Here is a 23,845-nt window from a genome sequence, read left to right on the forward strand (position 1 = left end):
CGAACGGCACAGGTGTTTCTCGCGTGATCGCAAGCACCGCGACCAATAGACGATTTGGAGCCAACGAGCGTTTCTCACGTCACCGAATTCCTCGACGCGAAGCTCCGGCCGCGATCCCTCGCCTGCTCCGTCCGGGACGGCAGTGAGCCATCATAACTCGCACGCGATACATGATCGACGTCGAGAAAACGGAGGAATGTAGCGAGTGCGAAATCGCGAGTGCGAAGTCCAGTGTAACCCACTTTAATAAGAATGACTGACTGTTATTTCGTGTACTCATTTTTGTACTTTCCACGGCGCGCAACGCGAAAACGTCGAGCGGTCCACTGACAACACTCATTGCCAATTGTCGTCAAAAATAATAAACATTACTGTTTTTATCGTTAAGATTATTACATTTTTATAAAATAAAATAATTACACATAAATGTAATATAGCAAAAAAATTAGCATAGCGTCTGTCTGGTATATTAAAAAATATATTAATTTTATTTTAAAATTATTATCTTTCCCATGTTTACCGTTTCCTTCCATTTCAATCCAATTATTAAAAAATGAATGGAATAAAGAAAGAGAACTGCATACCATAACAAGAAAAAGCGAACCGCGTATGAGAGATATAATGGGGGAAAAAGAACGCACTACACACATATACAGATGATTAATACATTTAATCGGAGCACTGTGGAATTCAGTGACAAATTTAATAATGTACCTAGCGCGAGAAACGTTTGATAGTATAATTCCTGTAAGACCTTACTTAAATTTGAAATCGTTATGTCAAATGAATTGTGTAAAAGAAGGACGAAAACCAGAAAAAAGAGGGGAAAGCGTCTTATATATAGGTATATTAAACACCATTAAACACTAAAATAAATTTAAATAGTATATATATATATATATGTATATATATATAAAATAAAAATGTAGAAAATGAGACCACCAACGCCAAACTCAAGGACCGAGGAAGAAAAGAATGAGAAATACGGGCCGATTGACGGAGTCCTCCCGGAAGAACATCAAGACACGTACAGGATACTTCTAAATAGCGCGTGCTTCCGGGATCCTGAAGAAGAAAACGGTATGGTCCTGACTCCACCTGGCCACGGACGAATGTGCCTGGCTTGTTACCTAGATCATCTGCCGCCGCCCGAAGACGACGAGGGAATACCAGAAGTGGAGGGGTTCGAGATAAAAAGGGGTTACCACTCCCTAAGTTCGCCGCGAAATTGCACGAAAACGAGAAGAAAATAAAAAAATATCAAATACTTATCTAAAGGAAATAAAAGCGTTTATCGAAATTTTATGTATTTGCGGATTGCTTGGACCATGGAACAGCTATCGTTTATTTAAATATAATACTAAAAATTAAATATCGCGACGTTGGCGAAGAAAAGATACGCGATCGTGAGCGAGAACGCGAATAGAGCTGCAAATGATGGAGAAGGCGAACGCGAAGAGGACACCCGAGAGAAATAGCCAAGTGTGAGACAAGACGTGAATGGAAAGTACGCGTAAAGAACGAGAGTGATAATTTGGCAAAAATTCGAAATCTTTGGGAATCATTTGTATCAAATTGTCAAAAGTATTATAGGCCGGGTAATGTAACAATAGGCGAGCAATTTCTGAGTTTTCCCGATGAATCGTCGGTTTTCTCTCCTCGTCATCCTTTTTATTATTGTACTAATAAAGGAACGAAAACCGGAGGATTCAAAGTGATTACAATAAATGACTCAATAACAAGTTATATGGTAAATGCTATACCTAGATGTAAAAAAAACGATATAGAAACTCGTGTTTATAAATTATCAGAACCGATTCGTTACAGTGATATGAATTTTACTGAGGAGTGAAGTTCGCACCCTAGTATCCTTGGTGAATTTCGAAGCGCAAAAATGCAAAACGAAGTGAACCCCCAACAAAAACTAGTTGCCCAACAACAGCAACAAGGCCGACCAAAAATTTACAGAGGTCGAGTCGAAAATAAAGTGGACCCCAATGCTATCGCCCAACCAAGAGGTCAGCAGCCAAAACAACAAGTGCATGCGACTTATGGTACTACTACACTGATATAAAAGATGGATTAGCAATATGTACACGTTGTGAAACTGAAATTAAGGGAGAAAACTCTTGTATGTTACAAAAATTACTATCCCATTTAAAAACGCGTCATCAGATAGATAATATAAAGACGCCAGTACCATATAAAATACGTAATTGTTTTACCATTTTTAATAATACGACGGCAAAATGCAAATTATGCCTTTATAAAAAAGAAGATTATGCACAAAGAACCAAAAGCCTAATAACACACATCGAAACATGCCATTTTAATTGGAAGTACGAACTAGAAGTAGATAGAACAAATCGAATCTCAGGGACAGTGCAATCGAACCTCGGGGACAGAAGGCTCAAGGAGGCAAGAAATTTCAACTGCCTCGCACATTGAACAAGCCCACTAATGTTCCAACACCAGAACTTAAAGGTGTAACTATTGCAGCAGATGATCCAGCCCGCAATACTCTTTTCGCTCATGGAATAAATATCCGCGAGGTGAATTTCAGTGGTGGCTGCAATTAGAAGATATTCGAATCAATTATTTCATAAACATTCCGGATATGAAAAAAAGGCGATTCGAGAGACAAAATCTGAAAAAAAATTGTGACAACGTTTGGGGTTCAAAATATGAAATTTTTTGTTTGAATACATTATTTGAAGAAAAGTAAAACTCTTCAAAATTTGTGTAAAAATTTAAAATATAAAATATAAAATTTTTATAATCGATGAGACGTTTTGTCTCGCGTGAATTTTGTTACGTTCAAGTTTGTTATATCAGTCAAAAATCGTAAAACAAAACCTATCAACCATGAGAAATAGTATATTGTACAACGAGTGGGAAAAGTGGTCGATTCTGAATGAGTGTGGAGTTGGTCGCACGAGCGAAGCGAGTAAGTCATAAAGGTGCTTTTTCGTACCACCGGGCCGAGGCCCCTGATCGACACTCTTACCGACGATCTCATCGGACGACAAGAGTTAGGCCGGTTAGGCGGGCATATAGTGGAGTGGCACCGTCGCGACTCGCAAAGAGTCGCATGGTACTTTTGGGGACGCATCCTCCACATACCATCGTTACATCCAACGATACACTCTCCATCACTATCATCCATGATATCCCCAAAGTATATATATAAAGATGTGATGGGGTAAACAAAAATTTGGTCCTTAGGAAATAATAATTTCTATTTATTATTTCAAAGTTCTCGTTTCATGTTCTCGAACTCTCCCAGATTGACCTTTAGAGGGATAGTCCTATCTCTGCACGAATCCAAAAATATAATTCAATCTATTTGAATTGCCTGCTATTTATTTTTTAGTGCGGTAAAGGTATACATTGAATCGTTAAGAAAGCCACTTTACTTTTCGCACGCTAAACAGCAATCAAAAATCGAACTTTCGCAACAGGCATTACAAAAAATGTTTTTAAAAAATTACACATAAAATATGTAAAAAAAATTCTTTCGAAATCCGGCAGGTTTTGAACTTGAGTTCTCACCATTACTAGTACTGTGCTTAGATACTCACCGCGCCGTACGGCACTAATCGATAGCGCCTCTTTCTTTCTACCTTATAAAGTACTCTACCGATCGTTCAAATTTTTAAGAATAAAAAATTTTTCTTACAAGGCGCATTCGATGAAAAGCTCTTGTAGGGCTTAACTATAGCCCATATAGAATCACCACAAAAAAGGCGATTAAAATCGGTGAAGAGTCAAATGCGACCTCTCCTTAAAATTTTATAACATTTATGTACGTCTTTCTTCGTTAAAGTAATTCGTTAAAGTAACTACTCTTTCCGTAAGCGATGCAATACTTTTGACGGTACTGTATTTTTCTCTTACAAAACAGAAAAGATCAAATATAAGTAAAAAAATATTTTATGGGAGAATGTTTCACAATTTTAAAATTAATGATGGAATAAAGAAAGTTAGAGCTATAGCATAGGCAAATTCAAATTGTATATCTATATTTACATACATTCCAATAAATAAGCCATTCTTTGACCTTTATAAGCAGTTTTGTAAACGTTTGTTGCAGTGATTTGTGTACCACATTTATTAATATCTGTAACACAGAAGGGTTATAATGGCACCCCCGAAAAAATACAGCGAGTTACGGAGTTATTTCTAGGGAACTCCGTATTTTCTAAGGAACTCCTGGACATGGTAATAGAGGATCTCCCGTGCCACCGCCGCATACCGCACGGAATATCAGGGAGCTCATAGTTAAGGCGCTCGGGGCGGCCCCCAAAAAACAATTAAAATTAAAGGACATTTATTCATATTTTCAACAATATTTCTAATATAGGGATAGGGAATATGACAAGTGGAAAGATAGAATAAGATACAAATTATCGACGAATAAACGATTATTCGTCAAAGGAAGTAAAGGACCAGGACAAGGTCATTATTGGAGATTAAATCAATTATCGCACTCGAAAATAAGGAGTTCCTTCCGAAATCGGAGACGCAGTAAAGTGCAAAGAGTGCGAAGAGGAAGTTCAGGTACCTCACAAAAATCATATAATAAGAGCATTAAGGATACATATAATGAAACACGGAATTCTTGACAAAGATCATACACTACCTAACAAGATTATTCGGACCAGAATATGGCAAAATGTAATAAATGTCGTACAACGATATGTTATATAACAGACTATAGGCCTTTAAAACAACATTTAAGAAAACAACATAAGTAAGTACACATTCAATAATTTAAAATGCTAAGGGTTATAAAATAAAGGTAATAATACAATATTTCCAACAGTGTGATTTTTGAAAAATTAAAATTTGTTAAAATTTTTGGTAACTCAACTTTTTAAAACGTTAATATCTTGAAAATGTTCAATTCTATCGAAAAATGACGGATGAGCTACTGTATACGACGCCCGGGGCCGTGAACAAGCCCCAAGACTGGTATTCACAGACCTTATATTTTAAGACCGAAATAAGATCCGATTATGAATACCAGACGCCCTATTACTCAAGTAGCAAAGATGACGTCTAAAGACTTCTTATTGACGTCATAGACGTCATTATGACGTTATTAAGACGTCATATCACGTCACTTTTGCCATTTGGGGGACACCTTGTCTAATGATAACCTCATTATACATGTTATTTTATTTAATCAAACAAATCTTCCTAGCACGAGAAACAGCCATGAAGGACAAAAACCAGGAAAAAGAGGGGGAAGCGACCTATTAAACACCATTAAACACTAAAATCAATTTCAGTAGGCTTATGATTGTACACCCACAGCTGGAGTAAGTGACACCTCATTTCCTGCCTATGGCGGAAGATCAGCCGTAACGTCCCTGGATGTCAGGGTGGTTGATAAAGAAAGAGCAAGAGATAAACCCCATGCATATGTAGGTACTTGGGGCAATGCCATGGATATGGCTATATCAGTTGGAGTGGCTGTATATGATGCCTGGAATGTTGAAAACCCCCAACAAATAAATGAACGTTATAATACAGGCTACCACGACAATATTTATCGAGCATTGGGACAACGTGTCTCCAGTTAGAAAACTGGAAGAGAGGAACTGGTTTTATGGACGAAATGACATCCCCAGCTTTATCATCATGAGAATGAGACCGGGTCGTCGATCCCGCGAGTGCATTGAATAATTTTTCGTACGACGAAAAACATTCGCGGAGGAGGAATAACTAACCACCATGGGCGGATATGCAACGTGCTTATCCGAATAAAACACTCAAAATTAATAATTTTCGAAATTTCACCCGACGTCGAGATCTCTAAAACTTCCGGCCAGATTGCTAACGTCGACATTTTCACGTAAATAATCGGCACTGTTTCAGATAGAACAATGTTTTACTTTACAGGTTGTAAGTGAAAAAGGAACCGACAAAACAAACGAAGAGGGAAGACTTCAGATCTCGTACGATACAATAAAATCGGCACTGACTTAGATAAACATCATGCGACAAGGTAATAAATACTACAAAATTTCAGAATCACTTAAGTAATATAACTTTAAACGCTGTTAGGTGCTTATCGGAGCGTATATAAGAAATGCATGTGCATAAATTCATGTGTCAAGTACTAATGACCCCGTGTGTGTCAAAATACACGATATATACGATTATAAATGCAATTCTATCCTGAAATATAACACGAATTATGTATCAACCGAATATAGATCGTCTAAAATGAACTTGAGAGTGACAAAATTCTAAATTAATTTGATCAAAATGTGCCAATTGAAATAGTACTATACTATTTTATTAAAATGGAGAAGTATTACTAATTTTTTACTTAATATACAACAAGAAAATTAATTTAGATAACAACCGTAAGCCAAATCAAAATATTCGGCAAGAAGAATCGTCTAAGATCAATCTTTAAAACAATGTAATATGATTGTTTCAGATTCCTCTTCTTAACAGTGAAGATTTTAAAATACGACTAAAAGATGAATCTCAACAATTCACAAGAAGTATTAAAGCACGTGGCGTAGTGTACACGCTACTTAAGTTGTCGGACGAGCAAAAGCATAAAGGTGTTATATCACGCTCAACGGGCAGTTTCGCCCATACACTATGCTATTACGGACATAAGTTAGAAACAGCGGTGACTGTTCTGATGCCGAAATCAACGGCACATGACATAATTACTATGTGTAGGAACGATTTCTGGGCGACAATTATTATCCATGGTGAAAATATTCAACAAACAGAAGAAAAGGCTTTAAATATCGCCAAAAAGAAAGCCTAACGTACATTGACAGGTACTCTTTTTCGAAATCTCAATTGAAATCTAAGTTGAAATCAGGGTAGAAATGTTATTTTATAAAAGAAATTCTCTGTCGTTACTCAATATCTAAGAAATAATTATTTTTTTGTTACACTTTTCATAATAATGATTTAAAATGCTGATATTAGATCCAAAATATATAAATACTTTAATGCCAAATTCTTATATACTATACATATATATTTCTACAATGACCTTCTAATTAATTTTCATAAAATCATTATTAGTTATTTATTTAAATAAAGTCGGTTTGGTTACAAAATTATAAAAACGTTCACCACAGAAGAAACAAACAGAAACTTCGAGCTAGGACAATAGATCAATTGCTAACAAATCTGTTTCTGGCAAGGATAATTTCCAGTAGAAGCTTAGCCAGGCTAGAGAATAGTCCTTGTCACCGATTACCTGCATTTTCGTGTAAAGTGATTCTCATCGAACAAGTATTATGGAAAGCAAGAGAAGAAGAATCAAGGAAGTGGAAGCAAGAGAAGAGCAATTTTCTTATAATGTGGTCCGCCATCAAGACGACGACTGTGTAAGTATGTCTAATTTTACTAATGTTAACAAATTTGGTTAACATTAACCAAATATTTTGTCATAATCACTAAACCCTTTAGTTGAAGCTATTTCACCAAGCCTTGGTTATTATAACCAAAACCTTTTTTCAGTGCATAAATATAAACTTATATATTATAAATGTAAATATTATACTGGAAACACTAAATTTAAGTATTGATAATACTTACCATTGAAAAAATTTGAATTCTAAAAATAAATGTTTTGGCCTAATAATTGAATAATATGTTTAATAACATGTAATACTTGAAATACTAACTGTTCTAATTCATTTTTTACTTCTGTAATAATTAATTCTTTGTATAATTTGCAAGTCCCGTCCAAGCTCAGAATCTGGTGGCTTCATTTTATGATCTGATACAAAACCAAAAATATTAAATTGAAGAAAAAAAAGAAGAGCGTTATTGACGAGTAATGCATAATTGTATTATTTTAAATACTAGACATCACAAACGCGCGCTTCGCGCGCGCTATTTAGCTTTAACATTACACACAATACACACAACTGTCAAAATATTCTATGACAGCCGCTCACGAAGTTAGCGCAGCGAGAAAACCAATCAGCATCGCGGAAAAGAGCCAACAATTCGAGACTTTCGAGAAGACTTCGAGAGATGCGAGTATCGATTTAACATGCCTTTTTTTAGAAAGGATTATTCCTCTATTACATTTTTTACTTTTTTAATCACTTCTTGTATAATTGCAGGTCTTATTCAAGCTGAGAATCTGAAAGCAAGCAGAATCTGAATACAGACAAGCATCACGATTTTTAATTTGACGATCTGAATAATTATAGAAGGAGAGAATATATGTCTACGTGTTCTACTATCAGATATCTACATTATATAAATAAAATAGCAAGATGATGAGACTATTAACGCCACCGGACCTGATCGACGTGGAAGAGGACGAAGAGTCGATCGACGGAGTTCGACCGTCGGACGATCCAGGAAGATTCAAAATATTATTACGAAGCACATGCATTCGAAGCCCGGAGGGTGAGAACACGGTGTATTTCGTGAGCCGATCCTGGCCGCGAAAGAAACTATGTTTTTCGTGTTACCGGGACATGTTACCGGTGTTTGAAAACGGGGAGGAGATACCATCAGTAGGCGATTTTCAACTCAGGAGAGAATGGCACTCACTAAGCTCGCCGAGACACGGCCTCTCAATAGCCATGAAGGTCGCTTGCACCGTATGCAATGACATTATAATGGGGATAAGACCGGCACGGCGGTGTCAGGAGTGCATACGAAAGTTCTTGAAGAACAAGGAGATGTTTGAGGCAGAAGAAGCGCACCGAGAAAACTACGAAATCGAGGTGCGGCAGCGATAAAAAAAAATATATATATGTATAAATTAATAAGTGGACTTAATTAGTTTTATGAAATATTTTTTTAACATATAATTTTTTTGTTTTTTTTGTGTGTGTCTACCTAGATTATTTTAGCTTTATATTTTCCTTTTTATATACTCTATTTAAGTTAATTTTTCTCTTCTCTTTCCGCATTTAATTTTTTTTTATTTAGTCCACATATACGTATTTCTTTTGTATCACGCAGCCAAATATATTCCATTTTGTTTTATACACAAATTCACCATACTTCTTTTGAGCGTACTCCTTACCGTTAATTGTAAGCGCACAATTTACCATTAATCTATGAAAAAATATATAAGCATAAAAAAGCCTAATTCTAAGAATCGATATTATCTAATAGACTGCGAATGCGTTATATTAATCCGATCGACACGACATAAGCGAGCAATATCAATCATCATTACACGTACAAATATATAAGTATTTTACTTTTACTCATACGTGGCAACATAACGTACCACGTATGACTTAAGGGGGAAGGTGTTACGTGCGAGCAAAATTTAACTCAGTTTTAAAATAGCAAGGAATGTTAAAAAAGAGATATCGATATTGATTAATTATCCGATATAAATAAATCATATGATAAAATTTGTCTCAAATAAATTTTAAAGCCTGAAAATCTGGGAAGATTAATTAGAAGGTTAACCCTCTAATATGACTGACCTATTAGTATTACAGAAATTTGAGTTATAAAACATTTTCTTTCTATATCCTTCTCTCTCTTCCACCTTGTATCCCTTTTGCACAAATCTTACTCCACGAATTACTATCTATAAATACACAGTAGTGTTAAGTAATGCGTAAAATTATATTTAAAAAAAACTTTTTTTTAATTTTTAATTGCACCACATGCAGAGAAAGCACTTCAAGTTCAACCGGTTCTATCACGGATCCCTCTACAGAACAAGAATCACCTAATTTACCCTTTCAATCATTTGAACAAACGACGGAAAAAAACAGACGCAATTGATTCGTTTTGCTCATATCATACAATGTAATGATATCTAATAAGTTAAATATTGACTTTCCTGCACTAATATAATTTAAAACTGTTACATTTTTTATAATTATATTCTTCTATGTCTATTTTTAATCACACCATATTTTAATGCAGACCAAGCACTTCAAGTGTAATGCGTTATATTATCAAACCCTCTACAGAATGTCAGCTCGCCGCTACACGGCCTCCCGGTGAGCACTAAGAGCTGCTGCTTAACCTGCGGAGATGTTATGATGCAACTAAGACCAGCACAAGAATGCCGCGACTGCATCGAGGAGTTCCTCGTGCAGAAAAAGAAATTCGAAGAAGAAGAAGGGAAACAAGTAAATTTAGAAATTAAAGTGCAAAAAAAATATTTAAAAAAAAGAAAAAAATAATAAGTGGACTCAATTAATTGTATGCATTTTTGTAGCCTATTTTTGTGTGTGTTTGTTTGTATCTTTACTTAGATTATTTTAGTCTATATTTTTCCTTTTTCATACTCTATTTAGGTTAATAAATAGGTAATTTTAATTTTAATTCTCAAAACTAATTTTACTGTAATATCCTTTAATTTCACAACTTATTCGCACAGGATCTTACAGTTATACCAATACATCTGAACGTTCACAACTGTCGCTGCCAAAGAGCATGGCAACAGTAATTTCCTGATATTCTTGTTCATGCCAAAGAGTGTGGCAATAAGATTTCTTTTAATCCTCATTCATGCCCAGAAAAGGGAGCAAATAGGTGATTTTTATTTTAATTCTCAAAACTAATTTTACTGTAATATCCTTTAATTTCACAACTTATTCGCACAGGATCTTACAGTTATACCAATACATCTGAACGTTCACAACTGTCGCTGCCAAAGAGCGTGGCAACAGTAATTTCCTGATATTCTTGTTGCTGCCAAAGAGTGTGGCAATAAAATTTCTTTTAATCCTCATTCATGCCCAGAAAAAGGGGCAAAAGATTCCAACTCAAAAGAATTAAATATCAGATTAAACAAGCTATACAATTAAATCAAGATCTTTTCCACTCTTATTCAAATTAAAGAAATTAGAAAGTGAAATTCAAGACAATAAAACTCAAACCTTAATTCCATATAAATTAATCCCTTTGGATTTAATAGATTTTCCAAATTTTCCAAATTTGAGGACGACGAGGAGATATCGGAGATGGAGGGGTTCGAAATAAAAATGGGGTACCACTCCTTAAGTTCGTCGCGACACGGCCTCCCGCCAGCAACAAAGATCTGTTTTGCGCGGATAACGCTGTCACAGTATAAGTAAGAACAGTAGGTTCACTCCCCTAAAAAGTTGGTAAATGAATATGGCGACTCGCACAATCAATAACATGGCGGCTGTCATCTGACAGTTCATTTGGTTAGATACATCGGCGCGTCAGTTGTATTGTATTTGTATTTATTTAAAAAAATTTTTTTAATAAAATCATAATGAGTAATAAAAGTGGTTATCGATGTGTATTTAAAGATTGTGGGATCAAAAAAAACTTTATTCCGATTTCCGAAAGATTCAGAAAGGTACGTATAATATTCATTATGACAAATACATGAATATACATAAATACGTTAAATACACATAAATACATAAATACATTAACACATTAATACATAAATAAATATGCTATTTGTATATTATGTAATAAGATACATAATCAATAAATACATTTAAAAAAATTAATACATAAATATATTAATACATTATTAATATATTAAGACTTGAATGCATTAAATATATTTATGTATTAATTTTTTCAAATGTATTTATTTATTATGTATCTTATTACATAATATACGAATAGCATATTTATTTATGTATTAAAGTGTTAATGTATTTATGTATTCATGTATTTGTTATAATGAATACGTACCTTTCTGAATCTTTCGGAAATCAGAATAGTTTCCTTTGATCCCACAATCTTTAAATACATATCGATAACCACTTTTATTACTCATTATGATTTTATTTTAAAAAAATTTTTAAATAAATACAAATACAATACGCGCCGATACATATATAAATACAATAATAAAAATATGCTATTTGAATATTATGTAATAAGATAATAAATAAATAAATACATAAAAAAATTAATACATAAATAAAATGAATAAAATATACATGAATAAAATGTGTCGTGACATTTTTGTTTCAAATATTTAATTAATATGTAAATTCTTATATTTTTTTCATTTCTTATATAATTATCACAAGCGGTTTCTATTATTCAAATAAAAAGCGCATGTATTTTTTACTTATGTGCATGTGTTGTGACATTTTTGCTTCAAATATTTAATTAATATATATTTCTTATATTTTTTTTCATCTTATACAATTATCAAGCGGTTTCTAGTAAGCGGTTGAAATAAAACACGCTCGCACAACCAACATCATGGCGGACGTTTGCCACGAAGAACAAAGGCTTCGACACGAAGTGAACCTACTGTTCTTACTTATACTGTGACGCTGTACCAGAAATTAGAAGCCCATAGTGTAAACTGCCAAAAATTAAACAACTGTGCCATCCAGCTGCCAAGTGAGGATGACAAGTGGCTACAATTTCAAAACTATGGCAGAAAAAAAAAATAACGAGTTCTATTCATCATATACACTGACCTAGAATGCATCCTGCAGAAGAACGAGACGGACAAAGAAACGTCTACGTACGTGTATCAACATCATGAGATATATTTAGTATCGGATACTACGTGCACTGCTCGTACGATGATTCATTATATCCACATATCGGTTTCATCCCGATAAGGATTGTGTCGTGTAGTTTGCCGAAGAACTTGAGTTCTGTCCGATAATGTTCGCATGACAGATTTAACGCAAGAGACGAATGGGAAAAGTTCAATAGCGCTACGCAATGTCACGTACGCGAAAAACCGTTCGCGCCGGACGATACGCGGGTACGCGATTATTGTCATCTGACCTCTGACCGGTCGGTATAGAGGTCCCGCGCATTAAAATTGCAACTTAAATTATAAAGATTCACAATACATTCCTGTAGTATTTCACAATTTATCCGGCTTTACAATTCATATTTTATTATCAAAGAAATTGCTACCACGTTCGAAGGCAAAATTGATTTGTTACCGATAACGAAGGAAAAGTACATTTCATTCACAAAGTACGTTAAAGACTACCGCCGAAAGATCAAAGTCACAAAATTGCGTAAAGCTACGGTTTATAAATTTGTATGGCTGTATGCCACTAAAACCACAAATGCGGGTGATATTGTAAATAAGCTTAATAAACAGTCAACTATTTTTGGAAATCCGCGAAGAATAATCTCAGATCGTGGCGCGGCGTTTAAATCTAAGGTGTTTGCGGATTTTTGTACAACGGAAAATATAAATCATGTACTAACTACAACCGGAGTTCCGCGTGCGAACACGGTCAAGTAGAGCGTGTGAATCGGTATAAATGGTATAATTAATACCATTATTAACCAAACTTTCGGAAAACTTGCTGTTATTAAACTGAAAGTTTATTTTTGATCTTTTATACTCTTGCATATAATTATGTAATAAATTCATAATCTGTATTTAAGATAATATGTATAAAATGCCATAGAGAGTCTTTCAATGTTAAAACATACATATACTGCAACCCCATACATTTTGTGTTGTAGCATTATTTCACCTTTAACGGAGTCGATAAACGACGTGTATCCCGCTAAATGTAAATTTCTCATAGTGAGCTTTCCATTTTCGGGCATCTCTGCAATTCAATAAAATTTTTCAGTTTCGGTCTTTCTCCTTTGTAAAAGCACATTAGGTGTTTTGCTATTTTTGTAAAATGGGATATATGCGCTAAGATTCGTACGATTTGCGCGTAGGAACCCTATCAAGTTATAGGTATTAGATAAGTTACTGCTCGCAGTTATTTCCCAGTAAGCAAGAAACATCAAGAAACATTTTAACTACATTGCAGCAACGTTGTAACGTTAATGCAATATAGTTAAAATGTTTCTTGACGTTTCTTGCTTACTGGGTTATACAAAGTTCACAAAGAACAAGAAAAGAATTATTACCTCCAACCTAAAATAGAAATTGTCAAATTGAATGATTTCACGCTCGTATAGTAGAATGCGTTTTCTTCATAATCGATAAGCTGCACAAACCGAACAATAAGTCTGACGACAATTTCAAAACTATGAACTAATTTTTTTTATGCACGGTCTTGACAATATATGTCCTTTTTAAAATTAATATGAGATAATATTAATATAAAATTCTTGATAGAAATAAATCAGAAATTACGAGATTTTATGTCCAAATTTAATTTACTTTTACTTAAGGTACTTAATTATACTTGAATTTTAGAATTTTGATAGGACTGAATTTAATATTACATAACATAACAAGTTTAATATGCTGATATCGTATGCTAATATTACGTAATAAAGATAATATATTTTATATAAAAAATAATACGTTTTAATATAGCAAACATTTTGTTCATTATACCTACACATGCATTTTTATAAAAATATTATTTCTACATCTATTTCTCTATATTTTTTTCCTATACATCTATTCTTATATTCTAGAGGGAAATCTGAAGAAGAGATCGAAGAGGGGATGACAGATTTGTTTTCAGAGTGACTGATAAATGGGAGGGGGGAGTTGAGGGAAATGATTGATCAAGTTTAGACGGATTCACTCTGTCAAGAGAGGAAGAAGATGGGTTGGTAACTCGCAGATTACTTAAGGTGTTAAATATTCGCGGTATTTGAGATCTAAAAGCTCGCGTGCTTTACGTGCTTGCTTGTTCCGTTGATTCCGGCTGTGCTTGGCGGCCGATCGGGACTTTCGCTTTTTATATAAGAAATCGGCTGGAATTCTCGGGTCCACTATATATATAAAATTGATTTCGTTATTGATTGATTTAAACAGTTCGGAGTCAATTTTCTCTCGATCTCTTATAGGCGTGTATCAATAGATTTGAGAATGATTACGATAACTACCTTTGGCCCCTCGAAATGTTAGTGGTTTTCGGAGGCATTTTTGGCAAAAAACATGGGAAAAATAGTAAAAAAAATTGTCCGAGGTTCCTCATTCGAACCCGAGGTCTATCATTGTATAACGGTTCGGTTTTCAACTTTCTACGCAAACCGAGATTCACCCTCACCCTGCCTGCGGGGGAGGGGCGGTGTAGCCCTTCCCCCGCTTATATGTGTACTGTCTATACACACAATCAAAGTATTATTTAAAAAAACTCATATTATTTATTTTTAACTTCAACACCGTATATCTCGAAAACTAGAACAGTTAGCCTTATAAGATCTATATAATTTTTTGTTTAGCGTAAAAAATACTACCAGAAACCAATCAAATCAAGAGGCCAAAGTTATCGTAATCGTGCCCTGATTTGAGTTATTTGAGTTAATTGAGAGTGCTACGGATCTAATCGTTGATTTACTAACAATTAAGTAACACTACCCAAGTGTTACTCGCCGATTTTTTTGAAACTATGCACACATGTAGAACATCTGTGCCAGACTAGAGTCAAGCTCAACAGGGTCTTCTTTCCCCGCTAATGTACGTTATCTTGAATGGTTTTTGCACCAGAATACTATCTCTAGGAGTTTTCAGGGTTGTTAATTAGGAATTCTTTTATTGGTCACGTGATGCCATTGGAATCATGATACGTACTTCGAGAACAAAGTTTAAATTCCCGTTCTTTGCCGAATCCAGGAATAACCAACGTGGAGATAACGAGCAAAACTATTCTTTTTTTTATTTTACAATTTTTACTTTACAATTTCTTATTTTACAATTTTTTAATTTTCTTTAGAATTTTTTTTTAAAGTAATCGCATGTATAATAACACATGTCTTAACTCTAGCTCGCCACACTTATTTTCGAGTCCTTAATTCGCTACACTCCGGTTCGTGAGATCGCCCGACTTTGTCGTAATACTTTGTCATTTTTATTCTAATTAATATTTTTAAACTTGTACTGTAGAAATTAAAAATACAGACTTTGAATAAGATGTTTATGATAATATCATGTCAAGAAAATGATTTGAATTTAAGCTGAACTTATTATAAGGAAACTAGAAAATTATGTTATTATGTGACAACTAGAAAACCGAAAATCGTTCAGCGATTCACTGGACCGGAGTGTGGCGAGCTATAGTTAAGACATGTGTTATACCTGCGATTACCTTGAAAAAAATTCTAAAGAAAATTAAAAAATTGTAAAATAAAAATTTTAAAATAAAAAAAAATTGTTTTGCTCGTCACTTCTACGTTGGTTATTCCTGGGTTCGGGAAGAACGGGAATTTAAACTTTGTTCACGAAATACGTATCATGATTCCAATGACATCACGTGACTAATAAAAGAATTCCTAATCAACGACCCTGAAAACTCCTAGAGATAGTATTCTGGTGCAAAAACCATTCAAGATAACCACACGTGACCACATATATAAATAAATAAATAATAAATAAATGGGAGAGGGAGAGAGGGAGAGAGACTATTTGCGTGTCTTACTACATATGTCTTCCGGGGCGAAGCCCGGGTAACCAGCTAGTAATAAATAAATGTTTAAGACATTTTTTATAAAGCATTGATATTATTTAAATAAAACAATAGTATCATTAAAGCGATAGAGAATATGTCTTTCGTTTCAAACAATTGTTTTATTTAAGACAAAGATATATATTCTTTGAAAAATCAAACAATCGTAATCATTGATCGAAACATCAGTTTGTTTGGACCATTCCAATCATCAAATTTGTTTAAATGTAATAAAATTTATTAAATCCAAAGAATCTTTTTTCTCTGTGCAGTTTCAAAAAAATCGGCGAGTGACACTTGTGTAGTGTTACTTGTAAGTCAACCCGCGATAGTAGTGAAGAACAAAGTTGGAAATCGTAGAGGATAGAAATAAAGAAAGAAGATGATATATGTGGTCAACAATGTCCAGATATTCGAGAGTTCGATGCCCTACTTTAATAAGGAGAAAAAAAATAGAAAAAATTTATAAGACTTACTACTTGTTGAAATCTTTGATTTGCTCTGCATCGCTCTGAAGCCTTGTAGCTTCGCAGGGATTCTCAAATACTTGGCACTTGGCGGTTTTTGGCTCCGGAATGGATAAACTTTCCTCAGTGCAGTGCCCAGGATCAAGTCTTCTACCTGCAATTATTGATTAACATGTAAAAATGCAAACTATACACTTGAACAACTGATATTGGATCAACAATTAATTCCAGAATAGCGATATGAGAAAAACTTGCAAAAACCTATTTAACCCTTTGTCGCATAAATTTTTCTGTTAAACATATTTAGCTAAATTTTAGTATATAAAGATTTTTGGGGTTGCTAATTGCAAATCTAAAATCGTTTAATAAATTAAAATTGTGCACTTAATATATGGCAGCAAAATTGAACAAAATTAACTATGGTTTATTATTTAAATATAAAATTTTTTTATAAAAGTTTTTTAGACTTCTTCTATTGCTTCCTCATAGAGGAAGCTTTGTTTTCGTGAATTTCATATATGAACCTTTGATTGCGCATAAAGTTGGGTCTAGTCAATCAAATTTAAATGATTTATATATGAAATAGGGGTAGAAGAAACCAACGAAGAGATTGGTTTTTGAGTTTTTTCTGCCAATATGTTCAGATCGTTGTAAAACGTCGAAATATCGCCTAAAAAAAAATGTCCGTATGTGTGTGTGTGTATGTGTGTGTGTATGTGCACATTTGATGTTGTGGTTGCTCTAACTTCCGCAAATATTGAGATATCGGGCTGTTTTTTTTTTAATCGATAGAGTATCATTCAAGGAAGGTTGGTATTTTTTATTTTTTTTGAATTTGGCGATGATCGGTAAAAAGGTTCTTTTTTAAAAAAATTTTGAATTTTTTTAAAAATGTCCGTGGTTGCTCTAACTTCCGCAAATATTGAGATATCGATTTATTTCTAATTTTATTATATTTTTCAGTCTTTTCTACCCCTATTTCATATATAATTTTTTAAGATTTGGTTGATTAGACCCAGCTTTATACGCGATCAAAGGTCTATAATTTTGATCGCATATAAAGCTAAGTTTAATCAACCGAATTTAAAAAAAATTATATATGAAATAGGGGTAGAAAAGACCGAAGTAAAAATTGTTTTTTGAGTTTTTGATACCAATGTGTTGCTTATGTTCGAAAACGTCGAATTTGAATTTTTTGAGGATCGGTTTTGAGGATCGGCTATCCATCCAATAACTTAGGGTAGATTAAGGCAAATCGGATTAATATAAGTTTTAAGACAATTTTTGTTAGTGTTTTATTTTAAACGAGCTATTTTATCGTGCTAATTAGTAATCCGATTTGCCTCGGTCTACCCTATACATTTTTTAGGCAGAAATCGGTAACCCTTTCATTAATCTTCGCCAAATTCAAAACAACCTCCCTTTAATGATACCTTATATATAAGATTACGTGTATGATTTGTACATTTTTTAGGCAAAAATTGGTAATCCCTTCACCGATCATTGCCAAATTCAACACCTCACAAAGCTTCCTCTATGAGGAAGCCAAAACAAATAAATACAAATAATTATGCATCGAATAAAATACAAGCTTAAAATAGAGGAAGCAATGCAGGTTTCTACTTGCACACTTAAAAACTATAAGGAAACAATGTACAAGTTTCTACTTGCTTACTTAAAAACTATGAGGAAGACCTCTGTGAAGTTAGCACCTCATCTTTCAAAAAACCATTTTTTTTTTCAAGTTCTGAATGCACCCTGAAGAGTTCTAGAGTTCCTTATTAATTTTAGAAATAGTTCTGGCGAATAAAGCTAAAAAAACCGTTGATGAATCTTGGGGGTGCTAACTTCACAAAATGAAATCACTAAATCAGCGATAACAATAAAAGTATTAAAAATATTTAATTTTGCCATTAGGATTTCTTTTAGAACTCTTGAGGTGCTACCCAGAACTCTTAACAGAACTCCCAGAACTTAAAAAAAAAATTTTTTTACTTTACTCAAAAATCGAATATATCGAGAATTTTTTGTATATAAGTCTCAGAGCTTCGGGCATTAACAGTTATTGACAGAACTCGAAAGGTGCTACACAGAACTCATAGCAGAACTCCCAGAACTTTAAAAAAATTATTTGATCAAACGAAAAATCGCGAGAACTTTTTATATATCGGTCGTAGCGCTTCGAGCCTTAATAGTTTTTGGTAGAACTCGTGAGGTGCTACCCAGAACTCTTATAAAATTGCCCGGTTTGCTAAACAAAAATTTTATCCCGCGGAACTTAGAAATGTTTCGACCCGACATGTGAAAAATTGCGAGAACTTTTTATATATCGGTCGTAGCGCTTCGAGCCTTAATAGTTTTTGGTAGAACTCGTGAGGTGCTACCCAGAACTCTTATAAAATTGCCCGGTTTGCTAAACAAAAATTTTATCCCGCGGAACTTAGAAATTTTTCGACCCGACATGTGAAAAATCGCGAGAACTTTTTATATATCGGTCGTAGCGCTTCGAGCCTTAATAGTTTTTGGTAGAACTCGTGAGGTGCTACCCAGAACTCTCATAAAATTGCCCGGTTTGCTAAACAAAAATTTTATCCCGCGGAACTTAGAAATTTTTCGACCCGACATGTGAAAAATCGCGAGAACTTTTTATATATCGGTCGTAGCGCTTCGAGCCTTAATAGTTTTTGGTAGAACTCGTGAGGTGCTACCCAGAACTCTCATAAAATTGCCCGGTTTGCTAAACAAAAATTTTATCCCGCGGAACTTAGAAATTTTTCGACCCGACATGTGAAAAATCGCGAGAACTTTTTATATATCGGTCGTAGCGCTTCGAGCCTTAATAGTTTTTGGTAGAACTCGTGAGGTGCTACCCAGAACTCTCATAAAATTGCCCGGTTTGCTAAACAAAAATTTTATCCCGCGGAACTTAGAAATTTTTCGACCCGACATGTGAAAAATCGCGAGAACTTTTTATATATCGGTCGTAGCGCTTCGAGCCTTAATAGTTTTTGGTAGAACTCGTGAGGTGCTACCCAGAACTCTCATAAAATTGCCCGGTTTGCTAAACAAAAATTTTATCCCGCGGAACTTAGAAATTTTTCGACCCGACATGTGAAAAATCGCGAGAACTTTTTATATATCGGTCGTAGCGCTTCGAGCCTTAATAGTTTTTGGTAGAACTCGTGAGGTGCTACCCAGAACTCTCATAAAATTGCCCGGTTTGCTAAACAAAAATTTTATCCCGCGGAACTTAGAAATTTTTCGACCCGACATGTGAAAAATCGCGAGAACTTTTTATATATCGGTCGTAGCGCTTCGAGCCTTAATAGTTTTTGGTAGAACTCGTGAGGTGCTACCCAGAACTCTCATAAAATTGCCCGGTTTGCTAAACAAAAATTTTATCCCGCGGAACTTAGAAATTTTTCGACCCGACATGTCGACCGATATATAAAAGTTCTCGCGATTTTTTCACATGTCGGGTCGAAAAATTTCTAAGTTCCGCGGGATAAAATTTTTGTTTAGCAAACCGGGCAATTTTATAAGAGTTCTGGGTAGCACCTCACGAGTTCTACCAAAAACTATTAAGGCTCGAAGCGCTACGACCGATATATAAAAAGTTCTCGCAATTTTTCACATGTCGGGTCGAAACATTTCTAAGTTCCGCGGGATAAAATTTTTGTTTAGCAAACCGGGCAATTTTATAAGAGTTCTGGGTAGCACCTCACGAGTTCTACCAAAAACTATTAAGGCTCGAAGCGCTACGACCGATATATAAAAAGTTCTCGCGATTTTTCGTTTGATCAAATAATTTTTTTAAAGTTCTGGGAGTTCTGCTATGAGTTCTGTGTAGCACCTTTCGAGTTCTGTCAATAACTGTTAATGCCCGAAGCTCTGAGACTTATATACAAAAAATTCTCGATATATTCGATTTTTGAGTAAAGTAAAAAAATTTTTTTTTTAAGTTCTGGGAGTTCTGTTAAGAGTTCTGGGTAGCACCTCAAGAGTTCTAAAAGAAATCCTAATGGCAAAATTAAATATTTTTAATACTTTTATTGTTATCGCTGATTTAGTGATTTCATTTTGTGAAGTTAGCACCCCCAAGATTTATCAACAGTTTTTTTAGCTTTATTCGCCAGAACTATTTCTAAAATTAATAAGGAACTCTAGAACTCTTCGGGGTGCATTCAGAACTTGAAAAAAAAAATGGTTTTTTGAAAGATGAGGTGCTAACTTCACAGAGGTGCCGACGGGAAACATGGCGGATGTACATCGCGCTCGCGACGAAAACCGCGCGAGCTTCTCGACGGGACGACATCGACATGGCGATCGCATTCGCGAGCGCAATTACTCGTGTCGAACAAATATGAAGCGTTGCGTACTTACAGGAGAGGCGAGGCACGGTACTCGGATGCCTCCGATGTGTACCTCGATGCAAAATTGTCTCGAACGTCGGCCTCGATCGCGGGTCGATATTCCAGGGATTCCACCGTCATGCGCGAGACACGGCGACGAGAAAACGCAGGCTCCGCAAGCGTCGCGTACACCATGCTGGACGACGATTAACCCGCATTTTTCGCGATAAGCGACCATGTCGGCTATTCTTATTGCGAGATCGTCGAACGTACTCGCGAACACCATGTCCCCTCCGTACCTTCGTTACCACATCACACACATCACGCTCGTTCGCGACCGAATACGATTACGCCGATTACGATCGAAGCTGATCGAAGGTCGGAAGGATCCACGCCGCGTCGCGACGTCGCAGCCGTACCGCGCGGTGTCCTGATGGGAACTGTCTGGAACTGTCCACCACCCCTTACATCTTACCCCAGTGTTGCCAGACCCAGAAAAAGAAATGTAGTACCAATCCAAAAAAATAGTAGTATTTATGTCGTACCAACATGATAAAATAGTAGTACAAATAGTCGTACTGAAAATCTATAATAGTAGTACTTATGTCGTACCAACATGACAAATAGTAGTACAAATAGTCGTACTGAAAATCTATAATTCATGCATACGTTGCATATACTATAGATATTCAGTATTGGAGATTGGGGGATAGGATAGGAGGCAGTACATATCAGAAGTATCAGAACATCGGTGCAATTCCATTAATTTTTTAATAAATTCTTTAATAAAAAGTTATGCAAATTATATATTGTAAACGAAAAAACTTTAAACAAACACTAATTTTCACATTTTTGTGATATATTTATTATTGCGATAATTATATATGCATATATTTGTAATTATTATTTATTAAGATACTTTTAAAAAATAATTTCTGTTTCGCTGTCCTCTTGTTCTATTTGCTCGTTTTCTTGCCTTTTTTTTTGGATATAAAACGTTTGCTGTCATTTTTTGCAACATCTTATCTGTTGGCTGAAATGTGGCTGCTGCACAGCCTCTAGAGTTTTCTCCTTGTGATCGCTTCACGCACTCTGTTGCTACTAATGATCCGTTGACTGTTTCAATTTTCACTTATTTCTAAATTTTGTTTCATTAAATTGACCTGTAAATTAAATAAAAATTAAATAATTGCGTATATTTATTACATAATAAAAAGTATTGAAATTATATATTCAAAATTATCTATTTTTCATTTAATATTTACCCGACTAAAAATTTCTTTCACAATCTGCATTTGAATGTGGCAAACATAGAATATCAAGAGCAAATGTAGCCAATTCATGAAATTCAGACTTTCCCGCCGCATTTTTTATATCCAAAATCTTATTCCAAAATTTGTCCACATGTGTTTTATCAAGATCCTTGGGTAAAAAGGCAGTGGGAAAATGGAAGACGACGCCATTGTCATCTATTTTTTGCATCATATCATTACTGTCATTGCAACTCAAAACTCTGAATACTTTCATTAAATAAGAAGTGTTGGAGTTGTATCTCGATATGATAGAGATAAAGCATTTTTGGATGCAACGCCTTAAGTTTTTTTCCAAAACAGGATTTTGCATATCATAGCGATTTGATATTTGCTGTGCTGATATCTAAAAGCATTACAAACATAAAAGCAATAAAATCGATAATAGAGATGGAAATAATATACAACATTTGTTCATATATAAAATAATATATAAAAGGATATATTGTATTTTGTCGCGAAGGTGCGTTATACTATGTTTACGCGAGCGTTACTTCTGTAGTAACTTACGATATCACTCGTTTACGCGGAGTAAATTATCGCAAATTACTACAAAATCCCGTTTACGCGAAGAAAGAAAAATCCCGTTTACGCGAAGGAATTATCGTAAGTTACTACAAAAGTAACGCTCGCGTAACGTAGTATTAGACAAATACTGTGTTTGCGCGAGCGTGGTTCTGTGGTAACTTACAATAATTCCTCCGCGTAAACGGGATTTTGTAGTAATTTACGATAATTCATCCGCGTAAACGACCGTGAATTGTCGTAAGTTGCTGCAGAAGTGGCGCTCGAGTAAACGTAGTACAAGTGGAAGAATTTAAGGTAGGGGACAGGGTGGATTCGGACCACATGCCCCCTGACAGTGAAGATAGATGAAGAAGAAGGAAAAGAAGAAAGAAGAAGAATTGAAGAGGTTGGAAGGAAGAGAAGGTACGAAATGGAAAATCTGCTGAGATGGAGATGCAATTAGAAGTTATAAGGCAAACACGGAAAGCATTAATGGAGGGAGGATAGACAGAGTACAATAGAGGAAAAAATGGGATAAACTCAAAGGTATAATCCAGGAGGGCAATGATAAGAAAGAAGCTGGTACGAAGAGGTATGAGTTAGGACACAATAAGGATTGGTGGTGGGACAGGCAATGCTCAAGAAAGAAAAGGGAGGAGGGGTAAGGGCAGGAAGATAAAAATATCTGGAGGAAAGAAGAAAGTTGATCTCCGAAGGAGTTGGCAGAAAGGAAACAAGAGAAAAAAGAAGAGTGGGAACTGAAGAGTTTAAAAAATGCTACGGAGGTTTGGAGATTATAATAGAAAGAGGAGAAGAAGACTTAAAAGGAGGCAGATATAAGTAAGGAAGTTTGGAGAGACCACTTCATGAATTTATTG

General features: G+C 34.9%; 1 protein-coding gene across 2 annotated transcripts in view; it reads right to left on the reverse strand.

Annotated features, from left to right (window-relative positions):
- The window catches only part of LOC139779089 (uncharacterized), an 85,702-nt gene extending 64,095 nt beyond the window's left edge, over positions 1–21,607 (reverse strand). Inside the window, exons 1-3 of one of the 2 annotated variants that reach the window (XM_071717330.1) lie at positions 21,182–21,607; positions 16,808–16,952; positions 14,234–14,658 (exon numbers count right to left, since the gene is read on the reverse strand). In XM_071717330.1, the coding sequence (XP_071573431.1) occupies positions 14,513–14,658; positions 16,808–16,952; positions 21,182–21,436 (546 nt within the window). In that variant the 5' untranslated portion in view covers positions 21,437–21,607 and the 3' untranslated portion in view covers positions 14,234–14,512. Of the gene's footprint in view, positions 1–14,233; positions 14,659–16,807; positions 16,953–21,181 lie in introns of those variants that run through there. The other variant, XR_011719804.1, reaches the window with a different exon arrangement.
- Positions 21,608–23,845: the final 2,238 nt, after the last annotated feature.

Source organism: Temnothorax nylanderi, unplaced genomic scaffold (genome assembly GCF_030848795.1).
Source record: "Temnothorax nylanderi isolate EJ_2023f unplaced genomic scaffold, tnyl_v1.0 TNYL_tig0209_pilon, whole genome shotgun sequence".
NCBI lineage: Eukaryota > Metazoa > Arthropoda > Insecta > Hymenoptera > Formicidae > Temnothorax > Temnothorax nylanderi.